Source organism: Muntiacus reevesi, chromosome 15 (assembly GCF_963930625.1).
Source record: "Muntiacus reevesi chromosome 15, mMunRee1.1, whole genome shotgun sequence".
Classification (NCBI taxonomy): Eukaryota; Metazoa; Chordata; class Mammalia; order Artiodactyla; family Cervidae; genus Muntiacus; species Muntiacus reevesi.
Window position 1 is genome coordinate 42546723 of NC_089263.1, and position 23012 is coordinate 42569734.

The 23012-nt window shown below is 38.7% G+C and overlaps 1 protein-coding gene across 1 annotated transcript; it reads right to left on the reverse strand.

Moving 5' to 3' along the window:
• Positions 1-14938: 14938 nt before the first annotated feature.
• CFL2 (cofilin 2) lies at positions 14939-19399 on the reverse strand. The gene is made up of 4 exons (XM_065905927.1): positions 19095-19399; positions 17713-18020; positions 17521-17597; positions 14939-17436 (listed from the first exon to the last, which is right to left on the reverse strand). The coding sequence occupies exons 1-4, from the start codon at positions 19095-19097 to the stop codon at positions 17324-17326; spliced, it is 501 nt and encodes a 166-aa protein (XP_065761999.1). The 5' UTR covers positions 19098-19399; the 3' UTR covers positions 14939-17323.
• Positions 19400-23012: the final 3613 nt, after the last annotated feature.

Consider the following 23012-nt stretch of genomic DNA (forward strand, 5'->3'; position numbering starts at 1 on the left):
AGTCCCTAGAGGGGATGAAAATGTTTTTAAATTATATTTTAGTGATGGCTGCATAGCTTTGAATATAATAAAAACCACTGAATTTTATATTTAAGTGGGTGAACTGTATGACATGTGGATTATATTTTGATAAAACTGTTTCAAAAAAAGAATGAAGTCTGGAGTCAAGACTGCCTGAGTTTGCAGAGAAATGTTAATATGTCTCACTATGATATATGTTTTTTCCTTTCCCTTATATTTCTTCTGACTTTTGCTTTATGCATCTTTGTTTCTTTTTTGCTAGGTGTCTAATGGTTTATGATGTCTAACTTCTTTGTGAACTAAACCTTTTATCATTAAAAATACTTATCTTTGTTTCAAAGATAAACTCAAAATGGATTAAAGATCTAAATGCAAGACCAGAAACTATAAAGTTCTTAGAGAAAAACATTGACAGAACACTAGATGACATAAATCAAAGCAAGATCCTCTATGACTCACCTCCTAAAGTAAAGGAAATAAAAACAAAAACAAACAAGTGGGACCTAATTACACTTAAAAGCTTTTGCACAGCAAAGGAAACTATAAGCAAGGTGAAAAGACAACCCTCAGAATGGGAGAAAATAATAGCAAATGAAACAACTGATAAAGAATCAATCTCCAAAATATACAAGCAGCTTATATAACTAAATACCAGAAACACAAACAAAAATAAACAATCAAAAAGTGGGAAAAAGACCTAAACAGATATTTCCTTAAAGACGATATACCAATGGCTAGCAAACACATGAAGAGACGCTCAACACTGCTCATTATTAGAGAAATGCAAATCAAAACTACAATGAGATAATCACCTCACACCAGTCAGAATGGCCATCATCAAAAAGTCTACCAACAATAAATGTTGGAGAGGGTGTGGAGAAAAGGGAACACTCATGCCCTGTTGGTGGGAATGTAACTTGATACAGCCACTACGGAAGACAGTATGGAGATTCCTTAAAAAACTAGGAATAAAACCACCATATGACCCAGCAACCCACTACAAGGCATATGCCTGGAGGAAACCAAAATTGAAAAAGACCACATGTACCCCAGTGTTCATTGCAGCACTATTTACAATGACTAGAACATGGAAGTAACTTGGATGTCCATCGACAGATGGATGGATGAGGAAGCTGTGGTACATAAATACAATGGAATATTACTCAGCCACAAAAAGGAACATATATGAGTCAGTTCTAATGAGGTGGATGAACCTACAGACTATTACACAGACTGAAGTAAGTCAGAAAGAGAAAGAACAATCTCGTATACTAATGCATATATATGGAATCTGGAAAGATGGTACTGATGAAATTATCTGCAGGGCAGCAATGGAGACATGGACTATAAAGAATAGACTTGTGGACCTAATGTGGTGGGGGTTGGGGGGAAGAGGTGGGGAGGGTTGGAGGGAGAGGGTGGCATGTACAAGAATAACAAGGAAACTTACATTAGCATATGTAAAACAGATACCCAGAGGGAATTTGCTGTGTGGCTCAGGGAGCTCAAACAGTGACTCTGACAACCTAGAGAGGTGGAACGGGGAGGGAGATGGGAAGGAAGTTCAGGAGGGAAAGGACATGTGAGTGCCTGTGACTCATTCATGTTGATGTCAGGCAGAAAACAACAAAATTCTGTAAGGCAATTATCCTTCAATTTAAAAAAAATTTAATAAAAAAAATTCATCTTTGTTTCATGTAAAAAATAAATTAAAAAAAAGCCTGTTTCTGTGGCTTTCTTTGTTATGCAACCTAGGGCAAGTTATTTAACCTCTAAGCAACTGTGTCTGTAGAGAAGTAGAAGCACCAGGCCTTGTTTGAGGGGATGATCTACGAGAAAATCTATGTGAAGTGCCCAAAGTAAATGCTCAATATTAGCTATTATTAATATTCCTGATAATCCAACAACCCTAGAAGCTGGCACTGATCCCATTTTCCACATCGGAACTCTGAGGCCCAAAAAAGTTAATAGTTTGCCTATGGTCATGAATCTAATAGAAAGTAAGAGTGGGCATTCTGATGACACATGACTGCAAAAGCCAGGTTTTTCCACCATGTAATTGTGCCTGCCAGAGTAGAGATATCTTTAGTGGTATAATATACATTTAAAGAAAGTGCTTTACGAATTATGTAACTCATATGAGAAATCAATATGCTGAAAGAAACCCACATAATTTTGACATAATTTTTTATGCCAAAGTGGTATGATTTATTTAATATCCCCCAAACTTCTCTACTCCTGCTTCATTGACTATGCAAAAGTCTTCGACTGTGTGGATTACAACAAACTGTGGAAAATTCTTAAGAGATGGGAATACCAGACCACCTTACTTGTCTCCTGAGAAACCTGTACATGGGTCAAGAAGCAACAGTAAGAACCGTACATGGAACAACTGATTGGTTCAAAATTGCTGTCCAACAAGGCTGTATGTTGTCACCCTGCTTATTTAACTTATATACAGAGTACATCATGCAAAATGCTGGGCTGAATGACTCAGAAGTTGGAATCAAGACTGCTGGAAGAAATATCAATCACCTCAGATATCCAGATGATACCACTTCTAATGACAGAAAGTGAAGAGGAACCAAAGAGCCTCTTGCTGAAGGTGAAAGAGGAGAGTGGAAAAACTGGCTTAAAACTCAACATTAAAAAAACTAAGATCTGGTCTGAGTGGCGTCTGGCATCTGGTCCCACCACGTCATGGCAAATAGAAGGGGAAGAAGCAGAAGCAGTGACAGATTTTCTTTTCTTGGGCTCCTAAATCACTGCAGATGGTGACTGTAGCCATGAAATTAAAAGACACTTGCTCCTTGGAAGGAAAGCTATGACAAACCTAGACAGTGTGTTAAAAAGCAGAGACATTACTTTGCCAACAAAGATCCATATAGTCAAAGTTATGGTTTTTTCAGTAGTCATCTATGGATGTGGGAGTTGGACTATAAAGAAGACTGAGCGTCAAAGAATTGATGCTTTCAAACTGTGGTGATGGAGAAGACTCTTGAGAGTCCCTTGGACTGCAAGGAGATCAAACCAGTCAATCCTAAAGGAAATCAACCCTGAATATTCATTTCGAGGAGAGATGCTGAAGCTCCAATACTTTGGCCACCTGATGCGAAGAACTGACTCATTGGAAAAGACCCTGATGCTGGGAAAGACTGAAGGCAAAAGGAGGAGAGGGTGGCAGAGAATGAGGTGGTTTGAGTATCACTGACTCAGTGGACATGAGTTGAGCAAACTTCAGGAGATGAGTGAAGGACAGGGAAGCCTGGTGTATTGCAGTTCATGGGGTTGCAAAGAGTTGGACATGACTTAGTGACTAAACACATAAACTTCTCTAGCTTGATTTGATATAAAGAGGTGCAATAAGATCACAATTTGTCTTTGTGAGAAATTAGCAGACTTTCCTTCTATTCATGGGGTGTTTCTGAATGGTACTGGGCTATTTTTATGGTCAGGTTAAGCCTTTGACTCTGTGGATCACAATAAACTGTGGAAAATTCTTAAAGAAACGGGAATACCAGACCACTTGACCTGCCTCTTGAGAAATCTGTATGCAGGTCAGGAAGCAACAGTTAGAACTGGACATGGAATAACAGACTGGTTCCAAATAGGAAAAGGAGTACGTCAAGGCTGCATATTGTCACCCTGCTTATTTAACTTATATGCAGAGTGCATCATGCGAAACGCTGGGCTGGAGGAAGAAAAAGCTGGAATCAAGATTGCCGGGAGAAATATCAATAAACTCAGATATGCAGATGACATCACCCTTATGGCAGAAGGTGAAGAAGAACTAAAGAGCCTCTTGATGAAAGTGAAAGAGGAGAGTGAAAAAGTTAGCTTACAGCTCAACATTCAGAAAACTAAGATCATGGCATATGGTCCCATCACTTCATGGGAAATAGATGGGGAGACAGTGGAAGCAGTGTCAGACTTTATTTTTTGGGGCTCCAAAATCACTGCAGATGGTGATTGCACCTATGAAATTAAAAGACGCTTACTCCTTGGAAGGAAAGTTATGACCAACCTAGACAGCATATTAAAAAGCAGAGACATACCACTACAATATTGTAAAGTAATTAGCCTCCAACTAATAAAAATAATTGGGAAGAAAAAATAAAATAAAATAAAAATGAGAAGTCAGTTTATCAAAAAAAAAAAAAAAGCAGAGACATTACTTTGTCAACAAAGGTCCGTCTAGTCAAGGTTTTGGTTTTTCCAGTGGTCATGTATAGATGTGAGAGTTGGACTATAAAGAAAGCTGAGCGCAGAAGAATTGACACTTTTTAACTGTGGTGCTAGAGAAGACTCTTGAGAGTCCCTTGGACTGCAAGGAGATCCAACCAGTCCATCCTAAAGGAGATCAGTCCTGGGTGTTCATTGGAAGGACTGATATTGAAGCTGAAACTCCAATACTTTGGCCAACTGATGCAAAGAGCTGACTCATTGGAAAAGACCCTGATGCTGGGAAAGACTGGGGGCAGGATGAGAAGGGGACGACAGAGGATGAGATGGCTGGATGGCATCACCGACTCAATGGACATGGGTTTTGGTGGACTCCAGGAGTTGGTGATGGACAGGGAGCCCTGGTGTGCTGCGGTTCATGGGGTAGCAAAGAGTTGGACACGATTGAGCGACTGAACTTAATGGAATTAATAACATATTATCTAAGCACAGCACTGAACACTTCCCACCTGTTATGGCTATTGACATATTTCTTCTCTTCCCTTCTCATCCAAGCTCTTTTAGAGATATTAAGGATTTTAAACATAGAATATACTCAGTAAATTGTTTTTGAATGAATTAATAAATGAATGAACAAATACATGCAAGCCACACCCTTTGGCAGTCATTGGCTTTCATGTGGCAATAGATTTTCCTAGAAATTAAGAACTTCATACTAAGGACCAGATTGAGAATAAGATTTACAGCTAAAAAGTCAAGGTCCTCCTCATCCCAGAAATGGATAAAAAGTCATAACAATCCTTTTTAACTACCACTTATTTCCAAAAATTACCAAAAGTTCTAGTTTAATCACTTCCTTCTCTACTCCAGTCATAAAACCAAACACACATACACAGCTGGGACCCTTAAATCTGTTAAGTAATGCCTGATTAAGGTTAACAATCTAGTAAAGGAAGAATCTGAGTGGCATAAGTGACTCACACTATGGAAAGCCTTCCAGCTATCACAGGAAACAAGTCTGGGTGAGCACTTAAATACACAAGTCTAGCTTATTACACCAATTAGACCCAAGTTTTACACTTCCCCAGAGAGACATTATATACCTGGCACATGTGTGTCTGGCACATACGATACATTCAGCAGTAATAGTCTAGTCTGCTGGCTGAAGGACAGAAATTGTCCATTTTTCTTTGCTTCCTATTCATATTGCCCATATTTTAGATTAGAATTCTCATTTTTTTTCAGGTACAAATTTGAGTTTTTCTGTGTGGGCCATAGGCACTGCTGTAGATGAGAAAACAATAGGAGGCTTGAAAATCATTCCCATAAGAGAAAGAGGAAAGTGAAGAGATTTATGGAAAACCAGAGTCTTTCATACCAGATGATACTCTCAAGTTTTAACTCACTGCTCAATTCAGTTCTCTTTATTCTGTGGTCATGTTTTTGCCCCCAAACTGTCTAGCTTTTTGTTAAAATGTATGCCCACGAAGAGGGAAGACAAGGAAAATCAAGAGGGAAACCCAATTCCAATTTCGAAAAACAAAACAAAAAACAAAACTCCTCAAAGCACAAGTCAGTGATGTCATCTTTGAAAAGAGAGGGTAAGGACTTAATGCACTCAAAGACTGTGAAGACTATGGGCCTCCCTGGTAATTCCCTGACAAAACAAATATCCAGAGATTAAAGAGGCAGGATATTCTACTGTAAAATCACACAACCACTAAGATCCTCCACAGTTCATATGAATGAAATTTATTTTTTTTCAACATCCTTTTAATTAATTTGTTTTTTTTTTTTTGGTCACGTCATGTGGCTTATGGGACTTTAGTTCCCTGACCAGGAATCGAACCCTGGTCCTCAGCTGTGAGAGTGCAGAGTCCCAACTATTGAACTGCTGGGGTATTCCCAACAATCTTTCAATATAAATGCTTTCTATGTAACAAGGAACTATTTTAGGTGTTGGAGATGCAAATTAGGGGCTGAAAAGAATGTGAAGCATGAAGAACATTAGGAGAGAGTTGTAAGAAATAATATTGGTAGAGACCTTCTTTCAGTCCTTTAAAGGTCCCATAGAGCACAAGCTATTCTTCTTCCTTTTCAGGTAAGCTTCTTGAAAGAATAATCTGTACGTATACTATGCTTTCCAGGTGGTTCAGTGGTAAATAATTTGCCTGCCAAGCAGGAGACACAAGAGACATGGGTTCGACCCAGGGTTGAGAAGTTTCCCTGAGGAAACGGCAACCCACTCCAGTAATCTTGCCTGGACAATCCCATGGACAGCGGAGCCTGGAGGGCTACAGTCCAAGGGGGTTGGAAGAGTCGGACACAACTGAGCATGCACAGGAGAGATACTACTGTACAGAATTAAGAATAAGCATTTAGAACCTTGTACAGCAATGTGACACAGCCTGTCATCAGTGGAGCTGTCTTGTTAAAGAGTCTGGACCAGTTTGGTTGCCATCCGACCCTTAGGGTAGCTTACATCTTGTGCAACCGGCATGCTAGTTGTGTGTAGCAGGACTGCCATCAGTCCACAACAGGTTAGAAATGAGACACTGTGCTTCGCCACAGACCTTTGAAAGTCACGGGTATATATGACACTGTCTCCACATCACTTCTCGTTGAGTCTTCAAGCCCTTCCAACATGGCATCTGCCCTCTTCACTCTGCTGAAAATGATGTAGAAAAGGTTACTCACCTCCTTAATAGCCAGGTTCAGTGAATTCTCTCGTCATCATCTATGACATCTCCACAGCACTGATACCCTTTGATTCTTTAACATAGCAGAAATCATGTTGTCCTCTTATCCCTCTGACAACTCCTTCTCTCTGTCTTCTTTCCAGGCAACTCTTCTTCTGCTTATTGTGCCTCATCGTGGGCTACACTCACACATACTACTGCTGGGCAACCTTACTGATGTTCCATACATTTCAGTTATATCCTGTTGACTTCTAAATCTTTATTTATCAACTTGATTGTGTACTAATGTACAGAGAATGTTTACAAAAGAAATGTTTTAAGTTTAAAAAAAACCAAGATAAAGAATCAAGGTGTTTGTTTATAATTGTCTTCAAAATTACATATTTAGTTCCAGAAACCATTTTTATTTCAAGTGAAATTTTACATGAAATTCTAACATATAAAGCAAAATAAAAGCAGTTTCCTTGAAATGAAGGTGACCCCTATTCAATCAGTCTTTTAGTTCCTGGGGTTTCTCAGTAATCACTGAAGTACAGGATTTCTTAACTAGGGATTTTAAGACCCTGAAGGGATCTATGGAAAGAATTCAGAGGACCCATTAAGACTTCATTTTTAAGTAACCATTATTTGAAATCTACCAGTTCCTTCAATTTTAAACTTAGGCCAATAGAAATCACAGACTCATACAAGTCATATCATGTGGTTGTAGATACCTCAAAGTATCATTTACCTTTATCAGGACATATTATGGTAGTTATTACTGACAGAGATATTGTTGTACAATGTGTTGAGCAAAAGCATACATGTGAAGGTATTACTTTTGATTGACACACAAAAAGTATACTATTAGGGAGTTCCTGCTCTGTGACAACCTAGTGAGACTGGATGGTGGGGGTGGGCGTAGTGGGTAGGGGAACTAGGGGGTGGAGGGGTTGGGGGGAGAGGAGGGAGGAACAAGAGGGAGGGGATATATGTATACTTGGAGTTGATTCATGTTGCTGTACGGCAGAAACGAACACAGCACTGTAAACCAATTATACTCCAATTAAAAAATAAATTAGAAGAGCTTCATTGGCTTTACCAGACTGCCAAAGGGATTAATGGCACATGAAAAGGTTAAGAACCCCTGTGGAAACTCAGGGCTCCATGACAATTTACTCACATTGAACGCAGAACTCCCAGAGTAAGGTCTCTACTTTGGCTCCAGTACTCCAAAACGATCTAATGAAAGTGGTGATAAAAAGACCCTTTCTGTTCTTGATGTTATGAAGACATTCTCAATGAAGAAAGAGTCTCTTGGAACCTCATTTTAAGTAGTAATCATATATTTGAAGTGAAAATACCTTAATTTTTAAAATAACATTTCCTCTAAGTGCCGTTTAAAACTCCTTTCTAGGAAATCGTTTTTTGATCCTTCTTTTTCCCTGCATTCCCTCAACGGTTATTCAATTGTTTATCACTGAATACTTTTTAGTTCACAGGTCTATTTTGTCTCTCCAGCTGGATTATAAAAGTGCCCTTGAGAAGTTTATTTCTCAGGAGGGCCAGAATAGTGTTCTACAAATAGACACTCAATAAATGCTTCCTGATGAGTATAACGCTTTTCAGAAACGTGAATTTATTTACATAAAAGCATATTAAAAGCCAATATGGTTGAGAAAAAATTACAAGGTGGTGAAAAAAGAGGAATCTCAGATCCTGGACAGTACTTGTGAAAGGAATTAAGACACCATGTTTATAAATAACTTTTATTTACTAGTAAGGATTAAAAGTCTTTAATAGAAAGTGATCCCTCAGATGACCTGAAAATTCCATATTCTAACACCAGCAGAGTGGGCCAGGCTTTCTCTAATGAGCAGATTATGTGATGAAGAAGATTGCTAAATTCTTTCTAAAATCTTTGATCCAGGAATTTAGCCACAGTTTATATGTGGACAGACGTGAGTTTTATAATGAAAGCTCAAACACAGAATAATTAAAAAAAAACAACTATAATTTTTTAAAACTACAGGATATTTCATTTCAAAGATGCTATTGTTATGGTAGTTTTAAATTTTATCTATTGAAACCAGTTATACAAAAATTACAAATAAGCCTTGTAAATCTAAATTCAAACAGCAGACCTATGACATTTTAGTCAGTGATTTATCTCATGCTTTCAAAATGTTACCTTCATTAAAAACGTGTTTAATGTTTTTTCTTTCCACATTTCCAAATTTCCTGTTTTTTCCTAAGACAATCTGATGATTAAATGATCTTAAATGTCAACAATATTAAAAATATAGCTAACATTTTTCAAGATGATTAAAGCTTTTGTACCCTCCTATTTAATTATGAAATTAATCAAGTCCTGTCAATTCTCCTACGTTATCTCCCAAACACATCCACTCCAAGTACACTTGCCACTGCAATTCAGGCCTCCTAACTGCTTCAATTTCTTCCCTCTTCCATAGGTTCTCAACATGGTCACAAAATGATCAGATTTGTGCTTCAGAAGGATCACCCCATCCTTCTGCTCAAAACCCTGCTGTGGCTCCTCACCACGCACAGATCTCTTGTTTGTGAGCACGGTACCCACGGCCCTCGGTGATCTGGCTCACCCGCCTCTCCTGTACTTCTCTCGTCCCAGTGCTTCATGCTAGACTAATCAGCTAGAAGGGCTCTGCACAGCTCTCCTTTCTCCAGGACCATCCTTGCACATTGGGTTCTGGTGAACTCCATCATCCTTGACAACCCAGCTCAAAGTGACTTCTGTAAGGCCTTCTTGAAGTCCATCCAACTCCAAAATTAATCACTCCCTCTTCTAAATCTTGTAACGTTATCTTTTAGTTACCACGTTGTATTATAGTTACTTGATTATATGTTTGCCTTTTATCAGTGTAAACCTTTTGAGATCATGAAAGGTGTTTCATGTTTGTTGAACTGGACTGAATTTGATCTAACAATCTGAGTAATTGGGAAACAGAGATAGAATGTTTCCAGAGTGATTCATAGTGGCCAAGATGATTATGCTTTGCCACAGCAAACATAAATCGTACGTTTCTTTAATCAGAGGGATTACCAGACCCTTTAGGAACAGTGTACAAAACACAAACTCTTAAATATAGGTTGAGTATTTCTGGTTTAGTGCAAAATATATACATTATGTTTTACCTTAAATCTCTTGGCAGGGTTGTTGTTTAGTTGCTAAAAGAGTGTGACACTTTTGCAACCCATGGACTGTAACCCACCAGGCTCCTCTGTCCATGGGATTTGACAGGCAAGAATACTGGAGTAGGTTGCCATGTTCTCCTCCAGGTGATCTTCCCGACCCAGGGACTGAACCAGTGTCTCCTGCATTTGCAGGCTGGTTCTTTACCACTAGCGCCACCTGGAAAGCCCAAAATAATTCTTCTGGAGAAGAATAAAAATTATGAAAAAAAAAAATTATGCAAGGGGTGCCTATTATCAAATCCCAATGGAAAAAAAGTAGGTGGCATGAGAAATACAGGGACATTTTGTGGCTTCAAATATTTACAGTGGATGGTCCCAAGTCATACAGCAAGCATTCATGTAGGGACAATGCATAATTTTCAAGATCTAAACCTGCTCCTCTGTCTAGAGCCACAACAAAATTCTTTATAGGGTGAAAAATACTAAGGAATGTGCACAAATAATATTTAAGGATAAAATCTTGCCTTTGATCAGCATACATTAATAGTTTTAACTTAAAACTAGTTTTAACTATAGGAATCTTCCAGTTAGTCATAATAATTTAACCTAAGAAATTAACTCATGCTTTCACTTTATTTGTTCCTTTCTGTATTTTACAGAGGTTCTACACTGAACATACTATTTTTGAAATAAAAACACAATTATTTTAAAGAGTTATCCAGCACAAATAATATTAACCTGCCCCAAATTTTAGGGTTTGCCTACAAGAATACCATTAGGCCTTCTCTGTTTAACCTAAGGCTCAGTTTCAAAAATTCTATTATTTTACAAACTGCAAACAGAAAAACTGAGTGAAATAAAGTATCTAGTTCAGAGAAGGAAATTTTTTTGTTACAGTAGCAGTGACACTTCAACTAATCCCCAAACCTTTTTTCTAAAGCCAGGGTACAGATACCTAATTCAATCACCTGCTATTTCTTAAGAACCGGTACACTATGATAACCATAAAGCATTTTCCTTTATCAGGTAGATAAAAACAAAATTAAAATAGAGAGGCAAGTATTTATACATATGTAATTTTTTTTTTACAGAATTTTCAAGCACTTTAAATATACTGTACTAAATAGACAAAATAATATACTTCATATAGCTCCTTCCCATACAGATTTTTATAGCACCTGGTGAAATCTTTATCTTTTGCTTCCCTTTATTTCTTCTCTTTCCTCTCTCAGGAGGGAAGTACTGTTAAACTAACTTCATATAATTCTAATGCAGTAATTATTCAAAGTGTACATATTACTCAATATGTAAAGGCATTGAAAATGGTAAATCAATAATTCTATTTTTTACTTTTAAAACTTAGTTAAACCTTAGGAAAAAATGCAGATACTTTCTAAAACCTAAATATATTTTAAAATAGGAAAATGATTAACACCCATTTTGCTAGCTCCTCATCCCTCTTTTCTCTCATGTAAAAGACTTTTTGAAATGAAACCTATATTTCTTTCATTCAATTATACATTCCTTCATAACACAGTTATCAACAAACAGTAATGAGTTAAGGAACCTACCTTGAACCATAGCTATTTTACACACAAAAGGCTTAAATATTAATTTAATCTTCACATACAGTTATGTTCTACTTATTTCATAAAGTATACATCTCCTTCACATCTTATTTCTTGTGTGGTACAGCAGAATTTTATGATTTCTAGAACAAATATTCTGCTATTCTGCTATCACTTTTACATTTTATGAAACTGTCAAATTATGCCAATTTGGGAACTCTCTTTTTAGCTGGTGATTTAGTTTACAGCTAATTAAAAAAGGGCCCCATCAGCTCACAGGAACACATAGAAGGTTTTGGGCCACATGCCCAGGAATTCTGTGATTCACTCAGTAACTATCATCTTCCCAAAGGAAATATTTGAAATTCCACTATTAGGAATATATAAAACAAGAAAAAAAGTGCTACTACAAAACATAGTTAACATAAACGCTTTTTCATTTCTGTGAGAAAACTAGACATTTGAAAAAATCTGTTCCAAATTTTTGTTATGCCAAATAAAGTATCAAAATGTCATATATGCATAATCAAATTAGTTGACAGAAAAGAGTAAATGAGAAGTATCTACATGTCTAGATGAAGAGTAATCAAAGGTACTTGCAAGTGAACATGTAAGAAAAATCTAACAAACTAAAAAAAAATCAATTGGCATTTTATATTTTTATAAAGATTTATCAAATGTTTGTTCTCAGATCCTATTATTGTTTCAATAATCAAGAAAAGCTGGAGCAAGAATAAACCTTCTCTCTCTTAATAATGGGAACAAATTCTTTTTGTGTGCCTTTAATGACAAAAGTACAATCAATAGCAAATATAACTTCTCTAACTAATGGTATTTTAGACACCTCACTGAAATACAGTAATGTTTCCTTTACCGCCAGCTCAGATCTCATACAAACCTTACTGATAAAAAAATAAAACCAAAACCCAGACAACTTTCTCTGAATAATCAAAAGGAATGTTAGAAGGTTCCTGAGCTCCATCATCATTGTGCTCTCAAGCCCTCACTCTGAGTCTACCGGGTTCCTTCTACACAAGTCTAGCAAACTTAGCTTTCCAAGTCCACATGAGATGAAAAGCAACAGTAAGAGAAGCTGCTATTGGCAAAGCATACTGAAAAGAGCAAAATACAGTATATCTTCAGGAGACTCCCAAGTTAGTAAGCTAGTATACATAACTGAAATGACGACCTTGAGTTGTCAATAGCTTCTTCTATTTAACTATCACATGTTGCTATTAGCCGACTTTTCGATGGAGGAACACCTCTGATTTGCTTTGTACTCTACCAGTTTAAGACTGTTGTCTAGACATAATTATTATTAGCTCTCCCTTTCAGTCTCAAGAATGGCTTGGACTAAATTTTAGGGTCATCCTACTCAATGCTTATTACATGCAAGAACTATTCCAACGACTTTCATTTATCCTCACAGTACTATGAGAGGTTAAGTGATTTTCCTAAGATCATTCAATTAGAAAGTATTAAAGGTCTATGTGTGAAGAACCCAAACAGTCTGATACCAAAGTCCTAGTATTTAACCATCATAATATACTGTACTATTTCTTAGAAAGGTGGGTAGAAGAACAGAGGGAGGAAAATATCCAACATTTTGGATAAGGATTGAGAGGTATCAGCTTTCTAGAAAATGTGTCTATACAATCCTTACGGTTTTCAAAAAACTTGTGATACTGAAACATCTAAGAAAATATTTGAAGTGTAAAAATATTTTCAGATTTTTATGAGTATGGGCTTTCTTAGAAAACAAAAACTCCAAGAATATTTTTCAAATATTCTTTGAGATGCTTTAAAAACATACTAAATAATTAGTTATGTTCTGCTCAAACTGATTATTCCACCTTTTAAAAAAGAAAATTAGTAACTCACTGTATGTTACACTATGAACGCAGAGTGAAAAGTGTACTGGACTGGAATCCATTTGGCTACTCAACAGGTTGGATGTCCCTTAGCCTCTCCAAACGTCAGTTTCTTCATGTGCGGCAGAGAAATACGGTTTAGCTTGTTAAGAAGACCTAAGGAGATCAAACGGATTTCAAGTGCTTTGAGAACTATGAAGCACTACCTAAACTTTGAGTATTAATTAATAAATAGTCATAGATTTTCAACAACCTGGATCATACATTTATGCCAAGTGTTCCAAAACAAGAATATCTCTTTATTTACTCTTTACTTCAAAGTTTGGGGAAAAGAAGCTAGTCTTACTGATCATGTGAAAAAGAAAATTACACTAAAAACACTAACAGCAGTCATGAACAACTCAGGGGCTACCCTTTATACTTCATTTTGTGAAACAGTTGCAATTTATCAGCTAATCAGTCCTTAAAGAACTTCTATATTAAATAGTTACAATAATAGAGGTTCAAAGGCTTACAATAAATCTTATTTTTAACAGGTTAACTATATATATTTAAAAGTGAAGCTTAATTATATTTACATAGTATTTTCCTGTCTTCAAAACAAGTATTTCCATATTTGATCCTCAGCAATCAGGAATGGTAGACAGATATCATCATTCTCATGAAGAAACTGAGGCTCAGAGAAATTAATTTGTACAACTGCTTTTTGACAGAAAATTGAAGTGGAAGGATGACTCCTGATCTACATGGAAAGAAAGCAATTATTTGGATGTTCTAGAGAAAAATAAAAACCTCAAACTTCTTTATTGGCTGAGATGAGACACAGAACACTTGTCAGTTCAGGCTGTTTCAAAAGCAATATTCATTGGAGCCTGTCTGCACATCTCTAGTAGCTTTAATGTTCACAGCAAAATGAATATTCATGCTTGTTTGGGATCTCAAACTATTATTAAAGAACTAAAGTAGATTATTTTTCAGTGGCAAACCTAAGGGAAAAGTGTTTCAAGCCCCCTATGATTACTATTGCTGAGATTATTCTTTAACAAGGAAAAATAATTTTCTCCTAGAGCTCATTTGCTGGATTCCATAAATTAGCTGTTACAAAGAATCCATATCAGGGAAATTCAAACCTAATAAGAGGCTCTTCTTACACTATCAGAAAGGCACATTAAATACACAACGTTGGCCACATTATTTTTGATAATGATGGAAAACAACAGCTGATAGCCAGTTTGGGACAAATGCCAACTGTTCCCATTTGTCTGAAAAATGTCAAAATTAATTGCAACAACACTTAGTTTTCAAAGAATATTGTTATCTATGGAGAAAGTATATCAACTAAAATCCTAAAAAACAGACTAAAGATAATGGTGCCTCTCTGATTTGAAATATTAGTTTAAAAAATTTTAGTGTCCCAAAGTATAAGTAAACACATCTCAACAGCTTTACATAGTTTCATATATTTTATTTTTTAAACACTTATAATTTTGCAAGCTAGCAGTAAAATATTGTCCTCGATATTTTACTAATTAGCACCGTATACTTTTAAAGCTAACTGGAACATTGTTTCAAATGTAAATGATTGTAAAGTAAAATGACCATTTCAAATGTCAAATTAGTCTCAAGTAACATAAGAACCATTAATTATCATTATTTTTGGCTTTATGCACAAAGATGTATTTCAAAGATGAACTTAATATTAGTATCAGTTCTGTCAATCTAACAAATCAAAGTACCACAGTTTAAAGCAATATTTAACCTCTGAAATTATATAATTAAAGAGGTACATAAGAAAAGTTGAGAAATCAGCTATAAAAACACAAGAGACTGCACAACTTTAGAGTCCCTTTTTAGAATGAGGAAAATAATGAAAAATTTCATGGTACAAGTATCAGTTACACATATGGTTTAGTATATGTCAGTATTCTCATGCTTTACTTAAAAGTTTGGCCTTACCAAAAAGCCATCAAAATGTCCAGGATAATTCACAGGGACAGCTGGAAGCCTGAAATAAAATTGCTCAGTGCAAGTTCCCAAGCCATTCATATAATTTTAAATGGAAACCTAGACATTTACCTCCTATTTTTGTTTTCATCTGAAAAACCTTTTGAAAACATGGAAAAAAAAACTAATTAAACTCAAATTACTTCCAGACATCAGAAAAAGGAGGGATTTTTCAGTTCCTTTTTTCTAATAAGAGCATTCTTCAGAGCTATGGGGTTAAACTCTAAGCTACAATCCACTGCTTACTAGCATGCCTGTTTTGCATACCAGTAGAATCAAGTCCAGTTTTGCCATTTGTGGATAACTATGACAAGATACAAAAGCATGTGTTTGCCATAAATAGCTCTGGCTAACAGCAAACTGCTCACACTGAACAGATCAAATTCTCTATAAGGAGAGCCGCCTGGACCACAGCCAAATTCCACTACTAATCTTTAAGACTGCTATATAAACTTTTTTTTTTTAATTTGTGAAATATATTAAGAAATAGTAGCTGAAATTAAAGTCCCTAAACAGGAGAAGTATTATTAAACTTTTGAAGGACAACATTTTATAAATTATTTTCATTATGACCAAATAGGCAATAAGAGCTTCCCGTTTCTTCTACTGGTCAACTACTTAAAAATGTAAACGTGAATTAAAAAAATAACTATGCTAATTTACCCAGAGAACTAATCAGATACTGAAGAGTATGTCAAAGTGCAAAAAATAATTCCTGATCACCATATTAATACATAAGGAAATAAATAAAGCTTATAAAAGTATACCTCTGTAACAATATTTTATATTAGCTTTAGGATATTTTTTAAACCAAATAAAAATCAACAAACTGGAAAATATCATGCAAGAATGTTGTACAAAAAAATTCTTAAATGACCAGTGCAGAGATTAATAATAGCTGTTTACCCTAGGAGTTGCTTCACATGGTATTTTGCAAAATGTCCAAGGAAAACAAGGCAACCGTTCTGTAATATGCCACAATTTTTATTGCAACGTGGCCATTTTTGTGAGGGTGGGGAGTCTGATCTCAAAAACAATGTTCCATTTAAGGCTCTTTTATACAGAAACTGCCATCATGACTGATACTCAGAATATCTTCAGTGTTGCAAGACTTACACGGTAAACATAAAACTCCTACATGTATTCAGCAGTGTACACTCAATGGGGAAAAAAAGGCATGAATAACAGCTCTTTCTTTTAAGAAGATACGCAGGAAAAAGGAATGAACACTGAGGTACTAGGATAAGCTGATGACACAGTTAACACAACTTAATTGGCATTCCTTTTCTGGTGGGGGGATTAAATTTATTACAAAAAAAGTGCTTTTAATGCATAGTGTTATATCCGTGCTGCCATGTCACAAAAAAATAGGCTTGCCAAGGCAGGTGAGGTGTTATAGAATGCTCAAGCCTCACGGAACTGCAATCAAGTGCAACTATCAGTAATACTGAATAAAGTTTACCATCTCACCAGTGGATAATACTTTGAAGGCATTCAATTAGCTTAAACCTTTGTAGTGTTCTAAGCTATTCACATTGACAATCACAATTCACTGTAGTGTTTGCTGCAAAGGAGGCATATACCCAGTTGTTTTGGCTAAAATATGATGGGAAGGCATTCCTTGGGTTCTACATAAAAGTAACAGTATTAAACAGTCTAATGGCAATCACTGATAGGCTGCTTACATGAATGATATTTCCTTCATTCATTGTGTTGGAAGGACCCAGTGGGAAAAGAAAAAAAAAAAAAAAAAACCTAATACTATTCCAATTGACTGAGCTGGAGAAATGGAAGCTCCTTAAGATCCAGATGGCACTTGACTGATTTATAAGGGTTTTCCTTCAAGTGAAACTACTACGTTGCCTCCCAATTTCTCTCCAAGTGTGGAACGGTCCTTTATATCATCCAAGCCATTTACTTGCCACTCATGTTTTATACCTAAAAAGAAAAAAAAATTATCCAATTACTTTATTATAATTAAGAAGGAGCAATTCTTCTGCACAAAATAGTCAATGCTTGTACCTGTAAATTTCTTTTTAATGGCATCTTTAGAGCTAGCATATATCATCTTGCTTTTTAAAGGCGCACTTTCAGGAGCCCTACAGGGGAAAAAAAAATTGTTGAATCCTATTTAAAAGAAAAACAAAGGCAAAACTGACTATGTTAATAATCCTTGCATTTTAAAAAGTACTTTTTTCTTTTGTTTTTACACACCAGAATATAAATACTAGGTCTTCTTTCTTAGACTCTTTTGTTTCGTATGTGGCATCGTACAAAGCATATCGGCAATCATTCAGAGGTAGCAACTTCACAAAAGATGTGTAGGGGTCCTCTACAGTATCACCAATGTCACCCACCAAGATCTGCTTTGCTTCCTCTACAATTATTTGTCTTTTGTCATCGCTTAAACAGAAGAGAACTGCTTTCTTTCTTTTTTTGATCTCCTCTTGTGTAGAAGATTTCCTTACTTTCATATCATTAAAAACTTTGATGACTTCATCATTCACTGTAACTCCAGAAGCCTGAAAGTAAAAAAAGGACAGAAATTCAGAACAAGTAATTCGGTTTTAACCAAAATTATTGTTTGCTCTAGAGGATTCACTGTAGTCTGGACATCAAAAGTTGAATCATACCATGCAAGCCGTCTCATCAGATTTGCCACACTTTAAGTCAGTATATGATGCACCTAAGGGTTCTAACTCATCCTGTTCCATTCATCCTTTTTAAAAAAGGTGTGGGGAGGTTGAAGCAAGTGGAAGGTAGACGGAAAGGGACAAATACAGGCTGTCCCATCCCTGAAATGTTTCCTATTTCACTGGGTGATGTCAGAGCTTCAGGAGCAGCAGCAAAAATACCTTCTGTATTGTGTCAACCCGGCAGGCCTTAAAAAAACACTTTTGGATTTCAGTTAATGCTTCTACTATTTTTTTCTTTAAAGTCATCCTAGCCAGTGCCGTTTCCTCATAAGGAAAGAGAATCAAGTGTGAACTCCAAACCGCCCACGGCTACAACATAATTGCCTCACAGCTCAAATGCAGGCACTTCAAAACTAACGGATCGCGTGTAAAAAGCTTTTTACGGCGAGAAAGCATTTTCAAGAGTTTTCCCACCTCCTTAATCTCCCGCTAAGGGTTTTATGACAGGCCCTCAAGACCCTCAGCCTTCAGCAAGGGGTTTTACCGCACAAACCGAATTGAGAGCGCGCGTGGGAATAAAATAAGGAAGCGAAGGGCAAAGGCGGCGAGCTGGGTGGGGTGGCGGGGGAACAGCTTGGCGGACCCTCCCGCGGCCCCGGCCTCCGCCCGCGCGGCTCAGGCCTCGACCCCCCGCGCGGCGCCCCCTGACCAGGCCCTCCCCGCCCCCAGGAATCCGAAGAGCGAACTCGCCGGGCCTAACGGCGAGAGGGCAGGCCCGCCGGGTGGAGAGAGAGCAGCGGGGCCGCAGCGCAGGAATGCCCACCTTGGAGGCCGAAATCAGGTTAAAATGGCGGCCTCAGGTCCAGGGCCCCGCGGAGCCGCGCGGGAGGCTGCACTCTCCACGCCGGGGCCCCCCGGGCCCTCCGACCCCGCGACCCCCGGCCGGCGCGCCCGCCTTACCATAGTGCCCGCGGCGGAGGCTGCGGCGGCGGCTCGGGCTCCGGCGGTGTGGCGCTGCGAGGAGAAGGAGGGGCAGGCGGGCGGCGGCGAGTGCGGGGCACGCCGGGAGTGCGGCCCGAGAGGCGGCGGCGGCTCGGGGGGCTGCGGCGCGGGCGGGGCGGTCACGTGGGCACGCCCCGGGCCGGCCCTCCCGCCTGCCGGCCCTCCTCACCCCCCGCGCGTCCTCGGCCTGACCCCGCGCGCGCTCGGCGGGCCCCGCGGGCTGTGCATCCGCGGTGGGAGCCGCGGGCCTTGGCGGGGAGGTCTCCAACCCCGGGGCACCATCTGTCCGGTCCAGCCGGCTCCCGGGAGGGCGTTTCCACCCTGCCTCCCGAGGGCCAGGCCGCTGCTCCCGGGGTTGGGCGTGTGTGAGGCGAACGGCGCTCAGGGTGTCTTTTATTCGTTTGTGGTTTCCATTGGATGCCTACGTTGTGGGTCTTTTTGGAAAACCCCCGTCAGAGATGGCGAAAATTATTTAGATCTCCTTCCATCAATTCAGTGAGAATAAACACTGGGGCAGAGGTTAACCTAGATGATTGAATTACTCAGCAAAAACAAAAGGATAAACAGAGGTGGGAAATCACTTTCTAAAAGTCTATGGTTGAAATAATAACAATATGGGGAAATTGGGGTAGTATTAACAACATCCTTTAGTAATGTTCTTTTATATATTATTAGACTTAGTAGGATTGTACTCTCTGCTAATAGTCTTTTCCTCATGAGGCCCCCACGTTTGACAGCTGGCATCAAATAAGCGGACCCAAGAGTAGAGATTCCTCCCTCTTTTTGGCGATCACAACCTTTTCTAGCAAAACCCATGTGACTGAGCCAAGGCTCTTCTCTAACTAAACCTTTTTGATACTTATTACAAGTATCCATTGCATTTATCGCAGAAAAAATTGTCACCGTATACTTTGAGGAAATTTTACATGACGATTCAATGTTTTATGAGTTTATAATGAAAGTATTTAAATGAAACATTTTATGTGGTTATGTTTAATACAATGAAAAATTAATAAACTGTTTCATTCATGAGTTTTGGGCTGATTTATATCACCTTTTCTCCTGAACATTTATCATTTCCACCTTTCTTCATTTGTTAAATTGGCAAAATGAATTTAAAACTCTGATTAATAACTAAATTATTTTCAAGTGAAGAAGGCTGGCTCTAAAAACAGAATTATTAATGACTAAAACTGTTAGAAACAAAATAGTCCAGATAAACTTCAAGGTGAACTAAGCCAGAAGTTCAGGGTAAGAGAGCTAGGAGAAACTAGTTTTAATCTTGGCACTGCCCCATCTCTATAAATTGGAAGGACTTTCAACCCTGCAGACCATCTTCATCTGTATTATAAGCTGTGGTTATTGCTTAGTCGCTGTCTGACTCTTCTGCAACCCTATAGACTGCAGCCTGCCACGCTCCTCTGTCCATCAGCCTCTGTTCAGGCTGATTCTTTACCACGCAGCCACCTAGAAAGCTGCTGTGATTATCTCTGAAGTCCTTTCCAGCTTTAAAATTCAGTTTCCTAGTGTGCCAGTGTTTCTCAGGAAATGGTGTGTGTTCTTAGGATTAAGTAAATCTAGGGATGGAAAATCATAATGAGGAGGGTTATTCCCTAGAATCTGCCTGTAATGCAGGAGACCTAAGTTCGATCCCTGGGTTGGAAGCATCCCCTGGAGAAGGAAATGGCAACCCACTCCAGTATTCTTGCCTGGAGAATTCTATGGATAGAGGAGCCTGGCAGGCTACAGTGCATGGGGTTGCAAAGAGTGGGACACGACTTTAGCGGCTTAACATGCACCTACAGGTGCTCAATAGATGATAAAATAACAATTTTAAGATGCTTTAGTGCTAGAAAGAGAACAAAAAGGAAGCACCTCAAGACTGTGAGACCTTTCTACATGCCCTTGTGAGGCCAGCTCTTAGGACGTAGAAACCAGTAACAACTCTTCACACCTGTTATTTATAACCAGAACTTACCAGCGCTTGCTAGAAAGACAGCATTACCAAGCATTGCTGCATGAATTTTGGCCCCTGTGTGGTGGAGGGATCTGAGTGTCAGACACCATGTGTGTCGGTTTCCTGTGGCTGCTTAACAAGCTACCACGTTCTAGTGGCTTAAAATGACACAAATTTATTCTTACAGTTCTGAGGGGCAGAAGTGAGAAATGACTCATGGGACTAAAAGCAGCACTTCATTGCTTTTGAGGCTGTAGGAGGAAAATCTGTGTCCTTGCCTTTTCCAGTTTCTAGAGGCTGCCCACATTCCTTGGTTTGTGGCCCCCAGAAAGCAGTACCATCACTCGTACCTCTGCTTCTGTCATCATATCCCTGATTCACTCTCTCCTGCTTCCTCTTACATCGCTAAGAACCATTGTGATTACTTTGGATCCACTGGATAATTTAGGATAATCTCTCATCTCAAAACATTTACTGAATCACATCCGCAAAGCCCTTTTGGCTATGTAGGGTAACATATTCACAGGACAGGGACATGTTTGGGAGGCCGTTACTCTGCCTACCACGCCACATCTGTTCTCTTTAGCCATCTCAAGGCCGAAGTAAAGATTAACAGGTGGGACAGAAGGACCCTAAACAATACTGTGTGCATGCAGGCCAAGTTGTTGCCGTGGTGTCCAATTCTTTGCAACCCCACGGACTATAGCCCTCCAGGCTCTTCTGTCGCTGGGATTCTCTAGGCAAGAGTACTGGAGTGGGTTGCCATGCCCTTCTCCAGGGGATCTTCCCGACCCAGGAATTGAACCCACATCTCTTATGTCTCTGTATTGGCAGGCGGGTTCTTTACCACCAGTGCCACCAAAACTCTAATTTTCCATTTCTAATTTCCACCCATGTGTGAGGATCACACATGGGTGACAGCTGCAAAAAATCATAGGAACTAAGTGAGGGCAACCTCAAAGAGGATGGGTCTGAAAGGAATCTCAGCTCTAACATGGCGATGGTGTAATCCCGAGCCATTTACTGAATTGCTCCACAGCTGCTTCCTCACGTGTGAAATGGGGATTATGTTACCACCTCCCTCTCACCGTTGTGGTGAGCATCAGGTGAAAGAGTGTATGTAAAGCTCCTTCCAGTAAAGAAAAAGGAACCCTGGGCTATTACCCGCAGTACAGAGTGAAGGGGAGAGCATGACTTTACCAACACACAGGCAGCAGTCAAGAAGCAATCCCAAACCTCACTGTTATTGATTTGTAAGGCTCAGCTAAAGATTTCTGTTTGCTGAAGATTTCTTAGAAAATTGGAAAAGTGAACACCCCTTAATGCATATTCTCCCACGAAGCAGACAATATGGTTCCTGTGGCATATAAAAGCTCAGAATGGTTTTTCAAGTCTTTTTTTTTCTAAAATTAATTTATTTTATTTTAACTGGAGGCTAATTACTTTACAATATTGTAGTGGCTTTTGCCGTACGTTGACATGAATCAGCCATGGGTGTACATATGTTCCCCATCCTAAACCCTCCTCCCACCTCCCTCCCCATCCCCTCAAGTCTTGACTGAAGCGATGCTTCCAGAAGATTATGTAGATACATTCTGTTCGAGCCCCACTCCCTGTCAAGACACATCATATTCAGCTCCCACAGCCACTTCCTGACAAAGACAAATGTAAACGTAAAGATGCTCATCACTTCCAAATGTACCTTTCCACCCACATGCCTGCTTCATCTGACATCTTCACAACCCACGCCTGAGCTAAAAGACTGGTCAGGAGACAAGTCATGCATTTTTCTAAATCCAAATTTGAACTTAGAACTATAAACATAGTGGGAAATGTGTGTTGGAGTCTGATCTCTGTGACTCACTCCCTCATCCACGAAATTCATTTTGAGTCTTCCATGTCTCATCTTCAGTTCTTTC

Bases quoted from the DNA above. Each gene is read 5' to 3' on its own strand.
- CFL2 (XM_065905927.1), bottom strand. The intron at 17,598-17,712 runs GTGTGTAAAAAC...TTTCCCCTGTAG, and splicing joins GACCTAGTATTTATATTCTG to GGCTCCTGAAAGTGCGCCTT. The intron at 17,437-17,520 runs GTACAAGCATTG...TTTTCTTTTTAG, and splicing joins CATTAAAAAGAAATTTACAG to GTATAAAACATGAGTGGCAA.